This window comes from Nannospalax galili, unplaced genomic scaffold (genome assembly GCF_000622305.1).
Source record: "Nannospalax galili isolate Female #2095 unplaced genomic scaffold, S.galili_v1.0 scaffold281, whole genome shotgun sequence".
NCBI lineage: Eukaryota > Metazoa > Chordata > Mammalia > Rodentia > Spalacidae > Nannospalax > Nannospalax galili.
Window position 1 is genome coordinate 4,494,634 of NW_008349068.1, and position 10,529 is coordinate 4,505,162.

Below are 10,529 nucleotides of genomic sequence, written 5' to 3' on the forward strand. Positions count from 1 at the left end.
TAATGGTGAGAAACTAGAACTTTTCCCACAAAGATCTGCAGAACAAGTCTGGCTGTTCACTGCTGTTTTATTTTCTTTTGTTTTTTTTTTTTTTTGAGACAGGGTCTTGCTATGTAGCCTTGGCTGCCCTGAAACTCCCTGTGTAGACCAGGCTGGCCTCAAACTCACAGAGATCCACTTGCGTCTGCCTCCTGAGTGCTGGGATTAAAGGTGTGCGCCACCACTCCCAGCACACTGCTGTTTTTCAACTTAAAACTTGCAGACCTAGATAGTGCTATAAAACAAGAAAAGGGAATAAAGGCATATCATTTGGGAAAGAAGAAATAAAGATGTCCAGATGACATGAGCAAATGTACATAAAATCAGAAAGAATCAACAACAGAAACCACCCTGGAACTAAGAATCTACACTTATAAGACGCTTCATGAAGACAAGGCTGGCATGGGAAATTTTCCTATACATTAGCAAAGGGCAAGTGTAATTTGAAATAATAAAGCATGCTAGTGCCTCCCTATGAAGTATATAATGCCTGTCTAGGAAAACCTTCAGAACGCTAATGAAGACATTAAAAAACTAAATGAATGGAAGTATATTTTGTGTTTATATATAGGAAGACTCAATATTGTCAGGATGTCAGTTCTTCTTAACTTTATTTATAGACTTAATGCAACCCCAAACAAAATCTTAGTGAGTTATTTTGTGGTTATCGACAAACTGATTCTAAAGATTTGTGGACAAGTGAAAAGCCCATAATAGCCAACACAATGCTGAAGGAGAATAAAGTCAGAGGACTGACATTTCCAGATTTCAGGCTTACTGTAAGCCTGCAGTCATCAAGACAGCATGGTATTGGCAAAAGAATAAACAAATAGATCAATAGAAAAGAATAGGGAGTCCAGAAATAGACCCACATACACACAGTCAACTGATCGCAACAAAGGAACAATAATAATAAAACAGAGAAGAAATATTCTTTGCAATAGATCGTGCTAGAACAACTAGACCTCCACATACAAAAAAGATAGCAGTGATATTAGCTCAAAAATATCATGGGGGTTAGGGGAGACCTCAGTCTGTGAGGGTTTTCAGACAAGATGGATGAAGAAGCAGTGCACAGAGGACGGTTGGGCACTAAAACTGTTGTGTGAGGTGCTACATTGGTTTATACAGGTCATTAAATGGAAAATTTACAACACAGGAATGAATCCTATTATAAAATATGGATTGTGGGCGATGATGTGTCAATGTAGAGTCATTGGTCATAACAAATGTGCTAGAGTGATGAGGGACATGCATATGGAGGAGGGTTGGGGTGTACAGTGATGAGGGACATCCATATGGAGGAGGGTTGGGGTGTGTAGGGTTAGGAATTGCATGGAAACCATTTGGACTTTCCACTTAATTCTGCTGTCAAACTAAAAGTGCTCTAAAAAACAATGTCTATGTGAACAGCTGTGTAGAGATTAGGTCTGACCACTGAATTTGCAGACATAGTATTAGAGGCTCTTCACTCAGACTGCCAAGGTTTCTGTCCAGTAACACTTTCCCTGTGATTTGCTTTCTTCATCTCTCAAATAGAGATAATAAGAAATCTATCTCAGCATTCTAGAGAGAAGTAAATGAGATTTAAATTACTTAGAACAGTGTCTGTCTCATAAAAAGTTTCAACTCAGTAAATCTTTGCTATTATTTCTTTTACAAACTTACAAATGCTTTTTATTTACAATATTTTATTGAACTGGCCTAGCTTCCCTGTAATGTTGGCCTGATTGTTCTCACTCTATAGAAAAAGGAAGACTGTATCTTACAATGGCCAAATAACTGTCTAAGATCTAAAATAGGTAATCATATAGTTTTGACTCCAAAGCTGACTTTGGGACTTCAAATCCTGTGTACATTGTTTCTGGGATCTTTTTCATTTTTAATTTTTATTCATTTTTTAATTGTGTATGTATCACACACATACACACATACACACACACGCACACACGCACGCATGCATGCAGGCCCGCCCGCCCGACATACACGAATACAGTTCTCATAGAGTCCAGAAGAGGGCATTGGATTTCCCGGAACTGGCATTATAGGCACCAGACGTGGGTGCTGGGAACTTTACGCTGGTCTTCGGCAAGAGCATCAAATGCTCTAAGTCTGTGACCTTTTTAATCCACCTTCTAGTCCTCAGACTATCCTAATGTCTTCACTATTTCCTGTCTTTCTTTCCTTTTCAGATCCTCAGCACAGCACAGGCAAGAGGTTGTGAGTCCATGGAGAGACCTGGAGACCTATCCCTATGACAAATACCACACCATGGGGGAGGTGAGTATGGCAGACAGGGGTGGGAGACAGGGTTGCCAGTGGTCACAACCTGTTTTAGGGTACACTGGGCATGGTTTGTTGTTAATATCCATGGATTGAAGAGTCTCAGTATGTGAGAAGACTTACCTGTGTGCTGAGTTGAATGAATTCCTAAACATTTCTTACTTTTCCATGATCACTACCACCAATTTGGAAACTACAAAACCCAGTAATGTGAAATACAAAGACAAATTAATAGCACACAGAAAAAGAAGGAAAGAATAGCTCAATGAGCCTAGTATGAACATGAACCGGAATTAACACTTACTTTGGTTTGTCATGTCCTAAGCAGGTTTCAGCAGGGCAGGGTTGGTGGGTGTGAGACATGGGAGTAGGCTTCTCAGCGAGTTTTGTTTTGCTAAGAATGTAGTTATTGCAGGATGCTAGGGACTCAGTAGCAGTTCTTCAGAGGGAAAATCCTTTTGCAAAGAAGCATATGTAATGCTCTGAAGCTGTTAGTGGTTTTTAAAACCAGATGTAGTAAAAGAATAGATTTTTTGTGTGTGCCTATGTGACATCACATATAACTTTTTTTGTGGCCTAAACTTCTAAAATTGAGTGGTGCATTAAAGGATGTGCATATCTAAAAGTTTTATAGACATATACAAATTGCCTTCCAGACTTTACCAATCTTTACCCTCAGCATTTGGGGATATATTAATGTTTTCCAGAATAGTTTTTCAAAGAGTATGAGGAAGAGTATATACTTTCTTCTTTAAATATTATCCCGAAGAACTGTTGGTTCTGCGGTTTTGAATGAGATGTGGTAAGCCAATGGAAACCTGGTGATCTGGCATGAAGATTGGTATGAATTGTCAACTTGACAGGATCTGAATCACCCAGGAGATGAGCCTCCAGGCACACCAGCAAGCGGTCATTTAGATTAGGTTTGTCTCTGGAATGCTTGTGAGGGACTGTCTTGATTAGATTAATTGAAGTGGATAACCCACCCTAAAGGAGGACAGCACCATTCCCTAGGCTTGAGTCCTACTGGACTGAGTAAAACAGAGGAAGCTAGCTAAATACAGGCGCTAGTCACCCTCTTCTTCCTGATGTGGATACAATGTGACCAGCTACCTCAAGCTCCTGCCCTCAGGACTTCTCTGCCACTATAGACTGTACTCTTGAGCTGTAAGCCAAAATAAGCTCTTTATCCCTTAAACTGCTTTTGTCAGATCATTTTATCTCAGCAACAGGAAAAGAAATTAATATGTCTAGTACTAATAATGCGATCACAGCTGGCTTGGTCACTGCCTGACCGCGATGAAAACATTTAATCTCCTTAGTTCCTCATCTGTGAAGCTGGAATAATAGTGTGTATCTTACCACATTGTTATGGGAACAAATTGATTAGGCAATAAGTAAATACGAGCTGTCACTCATGTTTGCTGTTATTTGTAGTTCTGTCAAGACTTCAGACACCTGCCTCTGACTCTGCATCATCTTAGATGTGCACATGGTGCCTGTGTCATAAGCTTCAATTCTTTTATAGTTAAGAAACTGAATTTGGGGCTGGAGAGATGGCTCAGCAGTTAAGAACACTGGTTGTTCTTGCAGAAGACCTGGATTCGAATTCTAGTACCCACATGGCAGCTAACAACTGTCCATAACTCCAGTCCCAGGCGATCCAGCTGCCTCTTCTGACCTCTGTGGGCACTGCACGACATGGCTGCATTTACATACCTACATGCAGGCAATACACACATTCACATAAAATAAAAATAATAAATAAAAAAGAAACTGAATTGAAACTGTTATTAATTATAATGACAAATTTTCTTCATAAATAGCCTTTGCCAAAATGAAGGTTAATCAAGATTCAATTTTTTGAAAGAATTTGTTATGCTCAATTAACCGTTATTGTATATAACTCTGAACTGCCAATATATAGAGATGTCAACTACATAGAAATTCAATGTGTGGTATATCCCCAAACATGCTGATGACTATCTTAAAATGTCTTTTTTTAAATTGAACTCACTTTTGTGGAACTCCAGTTATAGGTTTACTGGCCACAGTATGTTTCCTTCTTAGCTTGGTAAATATGATCTATAATTAAGTTAGCATCTAGTCATGTCTATTCAGATGAATCAAAATGATTATCTTGGGCTTGATTTAGAAACCTCAGTAAGCAGGTTCTGGGAAGGGCACACTTGGGTGTTGTCTAATCTTAGAAAGTTAACAAAGAATGTCATTGGTGTATTAGTTTACTTTTCATTATTGTAATGAAATACCCGAGGCAGCCTTACTTTATAAAGAAAAGGGGTTTTACTTAACTCAACAATTTTGGAGGCTGAAAGTCCAAACAGCATGGTTCAGCCTCTGGTAAGGGTCACTCGCCTCAGCTGTATCACCTCATGCTGGATGGCAAAGGCAAGAATGTTTGTAGGCAGAAGAAATCATATCACCAATCAGGAAGCCAGAGGGAAACTCAGGGGCCAAACTCAGAACTTTACCACAGTTCTCTCTCAGGAGAACTTACTCTAGGAGACCAGTATTCCCTTTGTGGGGCAGGGCTCCAATGACCTAAGAACCCCCCACTTGTCTCACTCTTCCTCACTGCTCTGTAGCCCCCATATCACTGTACTGGGGATCAAGCCTCCAGCACATAAACTTTAGGGGCCCAAAGAACATCTAACCATAACCCTTGGGATCCTTAAAGAGGAAAGTGATCCCACAAAACAAACTTGACTGAAACTACTGGCCTGATTTTGTGCCACGTGATGTGGTTAATTCAGATGGTGGTACAAAGGACATGTTATTATATATGGTCACTGAAGTGTTACTGGTGGGTTATTGAAACTGTCCATTCTCAGTTACTTATCTGTAAAGTTCAATGGGGTGTCCTAAGACTTGATGGCAGGAGGCTTGAAAACAAGAGGTGGGATGTAATAGTTTATTGCTCTAGTTTTCTGTTTTGTTCTTCACATAGCTTTTGCAGTCTAGAGCAGAGTATTACGTCCAGCATCTTAGTGAAAGAAGCAGTTATCTCACCTAGAGGAAATCAAGCTTTCCACCTAGTGATGGTGTGGTTCTACGGGCTATTTCAGATCTATCAGTGGATGAGCCAGATCAGTGAGAAATACCCAGAAGTGGTGACACAGCATTTCCTGGGAATGACTTATGAGACATGACCCATGTACTACCTGAAGGTGAGTGCAGAGGCTGAGCATGACCCATGACCCAGAAGAATCTGTCAGTCAGAGGAGACTGTACTGCCCAACTGCAAAGTCCAAAGAAGAGAAACTGGCTTTTCATCCATACCTTCTTCGTGTGTGGTTCTGCAGCAGGACCTGAAAACAGGAGAGGCCATGAGTGATTGCCCCCACTTAGGCTAGGCTGCACTGGTGCTAACTCACTTTCAATCTGTATTTTAAACATTTTTATTAAATGATCTTTTGGGGGGACTTATTTTATTTTCTTTATTTGTGTGTGTGTATGTGTGTGTGTGTGTGCGCGCGTGCATATGTGTGCATGCCATGGTATGTGGACATTAGAGGACAACTTGCATGAGCTGGTTCTCTTCCTCCACCATGTGTGTTTCAGAGCTGAAACTTAGGTTGTCAAGCTTGGTAGCAAGCACCTTTACTCACCAAGTCATCTCTCTGGCCCAAATACTGTAAAGAGAGATATTTTTTTCCTCCTAAAAAATGTTGATTGATTGATTGATTGAGACAGGGTCTCCTTGTAGCCCCAGATGGCCTGCAACTCACTATGTTGACCAGGGTGGCCTCCATCTCACAGAGATCTGCCTGCTTCTGCTGATCTCACAGAGATTTGCCTGCCTCTGCCTCCCAAGTGCTGGAATTAAAAACGTGCACCACCATACTTGGCCCCTAAAACTGTTTTAAAAACCACAGAAAACCTTCATTAATTATTCTTTCACTTTATTATTGAGGAAAGAAAGGCCCAAGAGAGTTATAGTGGCTTGTGTAAGGTCACATGACCATACAGTTGCATAACAAAGAGACTGTCAGGTCTCTGGGTTCTTTCCCTTTTGCTTGTGATATGGTAAAAATGTCTGGGGTCAGATAGTCACTTTTCCACAGTGCCAGGACTTCTAAGCTCTCAGGTCTGGATCAATGATTTTTCTATCCTTGGGATAGATTAAAATCGTTTGGGGAACTGCTAAATGATTCTGCTGCCTCAGTCTTTCCTACAGAGATGGTGCCCTGATTGTTCAAGGTGTGTCAAATCATGCTTTGAAAGCTCCAGGATACCCTAATATGCAACTACAGTCAATAATGCCTGTACTAAACCAGTGGCCTCTCTCTCCCCTCCTCTCCTTTCCCTTCTTTACTTTGGTACTGGACATCCAGCTACAACCTTGCACATGCTAAGCAAGCTCTCTGCAACTGAGCTGTACCTCCATTCCTTATTATTTTTGATCTGAGACAAGTTCTCACTAAGTTTCCCAGGCTGTCCTTGACTTTTCTGTCCTCCTGTCTCAGCTTCCTGAGTAGCTTAGATTATAGGCCTGGTAAACCAGTGGCTTTCAATGGGCGGTCCTTGGACCCATAGCATCAATATGTACATGTCAGAAATGTACATTCTTAGGTCTCACTATATCTATGGAGCCAGAAACTCTAGAGGTCTGGAGATAGCCCGGCCATCTGTGTTTTAGCAGGCTTGCCTCAGGTAATTATGATGCCTACTCAAGGTTCAGAACCACAATGTTTTGCTAACAAGTCCCTAGGTAACACTGGTTCAATACCACACTTCATGAACTACCTACCATCTTACGAGCCTAACTAGACTAGCATTCAGAGCTAGCATTATTAAGTTCATTCTCCTGTACTACTTGGTACAGACATGTTGGCTTCCAAGGCACAGCACAAAACTTGAGATCTATCCTCAATACCAGAAAAATTATTACCTCAGAAATAGAATTTACTCAGGGGTTGACTAATTTGTGTTGTTAAGCATAGAACACCTGTCAACCTGAATTTGATAGATACTGAAACTCTAAGCCGAATCAGCTGAAAATGCTGCTACAACTTCCTCTGCCTGGGCCCAGGGTAATAGAATGAATACACGGTAAGGAGGCAGTAAACATAAACACTCACACTCATAAAAGGGGTAATTACAGGTAAGAGGTGGATTAGGAATTGTCCTGGAAGCTCTACAAGGCAGATGAAGCTAAAACAAAAAAGTGCCTTAAATATGGCAGCCCTAGGCATTTACCTGTTTCTAAGTATCTCATGTAAAGGGAGAAAGCCTTCATCACCTCAGTCCCCAAGGCTTTCAACAAATAGCCTGATCTAAGTCATTAACAAATCCTAAACAGATACAGCTGTTACAGCCTAGGATTCTTTACAGCACCTTCTCCATAATGCCAGTTTAAGTCCCATCACTTCTAATAAGAGGGCGTGCCTTCCTAGAGTGAGGCTGGCTTGAAGTCTAAGAGGACAAAAGGACAGAGAAGAAAGATGAGGCTGTGTGGGGGCGGAGGAGTCACCAAGAGGGGAATTTAGCAAGTGCTGTGCCAAGCTGTAGAGTTTGATCTTCGGGAAGTTTAAGTGAAGGTTTGAATCATTTTAAAACACTTTTTTATTGAATTTTTTGTGTATTTTATACAGAACGTCTCAAACAATCTTAATCATCTTTATACCCCCATCCCCATTGGCACTCTCCCATAGCCCCCCACCCCCAAGTGGAACCCATATACTCTTGTCATCCCTGTTAAGGCCCACTGGGTTGTCAGTGGCCCTAGCCATTCCCCAGTGCAAGTCCATCCACTGAGTCTAGTCAGCCTAGCTATAGTCCTTTGTTTTAGGAAGATCAGCTCTTCTTCATCTAGCAGCAATCAGTTGCCAACATTGCTTCAGTTTAGATTGAGGACTGCTGTTTATTTTCCCAGTTCTATGCTAGGTTATTGACTGCATGAATTTGCATGGGACTTGTATATGCTAACACCATTACCATAGAATCATATGAGCAGGTTCCCAGGAGCTTGTAGGACTCTGTCTCCATATGGTCATGCACCTCCTCCCTGTCTCTTACAATCTTTCTGCCCCCTCTTCCGTGACGGTCCCTGAGCCTTGGGTGGGTGAAATATTTTTTTCTTTTTTTGGGGGGATCGGGGGTGAAGTTTAATAAAGGTATCCTGTCCACGGGCCATCATTCAGTAGACTCTTGATCTCTACACTTTCACTATTTGTGATCTTTTGTTTTCCTGGTCCTCTGTTGCATGAGGAAACTTCGTTATTGAGAACTGATTCATTAGTGTCCTCTTCATTATCCCTGGTCTGTGTTCCACGAGCCTTAGGTGTAGAGGTTGCATTGTAGATGTGTCACTTAAGCCTGGGTAATTCATAGACAATGTCCGTATGTGACCAGTTTGGTTCTTGAACATTACAGCTAATGTACTTTGCCTCCCTGAGTGAGTAAAGCTTTTATAAGACATATGTGGATTGAGCCTCTTAGCTTGTAAGACAGTAACCCTTCTGCCTCTGTCTCCAGAGCGTTGGGATTACAATTATCTGTCACCACACTTGACAGTGTTTTGTGTTTTAACAGGTCTGTCAAATGATTTTATATACAATAAGCTTTGAAAGCTGCTACTGTACTTTACTTTTATTAGCAATCAGGGAATAATTTAGGGTGCAAAAAATGATTCTTTAGATGAATGCCATGGGGAATACGTACATGGTCCTGAGACTAGCTACCAATACAAAGGGGAGAACAAGGCAGCAGAGGAAATGACTACATTGTGAGCATCTCTGCCAGCATCTAGCCACCATCCCTGAACTCCCGAGTAGAGTAAGAAGGATGAGTCCAGGGGAACAAAAATCCCGGTAACTTTGCAGAGTGGTTTGCTCTAAGTGATTATTTGGTGATGGAGCTTGGATGTCCCTTCCAGATCAGTCAACCACCCAGCAACCCCAAGAAGATCATCTGGATGGACTGTGGAATTCATGCCAGGGAATGGATTGCCCCCACTTTTTGCCAGTGGCTTGTGAGAGAAGTATCTTTAGCTTCCTCTTAATGCTAAATCACCTCATTGAGTACCTGTCACTTCTTGGCCACTTAGAACCATGTTTTTCCTATATTAGCAATGTGGCTCTTTACTGATCTAGACCTCACCTCAAGTGAAATGGAATTAGTGACTATCTTTGCTGAAAACTAAGTATCTTGACCTTTTCCCAGTGTTTCCAAGATCATTTTTTATTGGAGGGTAAATATACCTAAATGTAGAAGACATATCTTAGAAATAAGAGGTGAGATTAAATCTTGACAAATAGCATGGGGAAAACTTTTTCGACACGGAGAAAAATTTCACCTAGTTTCTCATGTAAAAAGAGTTTGAAATGACAAATCATCCATCTGCTGTGTGGGTTAAGAGACTTAGCATGTGGAAAACACCCGGCACAATGAGTCCTTAGATGTTTTTTCTACTCCTACTTTAGGGAGTAAGACAACTTTTATTTAGTGAGTCTTTTTTGGAAACCTAAATATAAAAAGTAACCCACAAAGAGTAGCTTCTAAGACCAATAGCCAGAAATATTAACTGGAAGCTTGCTAGAAATATAATCAGCTTCATCTCACACCTACTGAATTAGAAATTTGCGGGAGAAGGAGGGGGGAGGAGCAGGGGGAACAGGAGGACAGGTACAGCTGGACAATCAGTGTTTTGTTATTTTGAGACAAGGTCTCATTACATAGTCCAGGGTTGGCCCAAATTCACTATTTAATCCATAGTGACCATCACTCTGAGGTCTTCCTGCCTATGCCTGTCTCCAGAGTCTACAGGTAGAATGTCAGTTGTCACCTGTGATTACAGGGGTATATTGCCAACACCTCGCACGGAACTTTAACTGTTCTGTCAGATGATGACAATTGAGGGGGAACTGGAGGCTAGAAATGATAGGCAGTCAGCTCTTGTGATTAAGTGGAAATTCATAGAGAATTAGAAGAGAAAAAGACTTCTTCCTAGAATCACCCCAAAACTTTGTCTTTTAAATTTCCAGATTCTACAAAACTATAAAGACAACTCAAGGATAAGCAGGCTTCTTGGGAACCTGGACTCCTATGTGCTTCCAATCCTTAACATTGATGGTTATATCTATACTTGGTGCAGACACTCCATTCCATCTTGGGAGGTGTTCATGAACCGAAGCTCTGCTCAGGCTCATTTTTCTGACTTCAGTCATCGTAGCCAAAAAAAGCAT

General features: G+C 41.2%; 1 protein-coding gene across 1 annotated transcript in view; it reads left to right on the forward strand.

The window, feature by feature from the left end:
- Positions 1-1,094: 1,094 nt before the first annotated feature.
- Cpo (carboxypeptidase O) overlaps positions 1,095-10,529 on the forward strand; it is a 19,294-nt gene continuing 9,859 nt past the window's right edge. Inside the window, 5 exon segments of the mRNA XM_008846258.1 lie at positions 1,095-1,144; positions 2,232-2,319; positions 5,409-5,510; positions 9,221-9,325; positions 10,329-10,460. Of these exon segments, the coding sequence (XP_008844480.1) occupies positions 1,095-1,144; positions 2,232-2,319; positions 5,409-5,510; positions 9,221-9,325; positions 10,329-10,460 (477 nt within the window).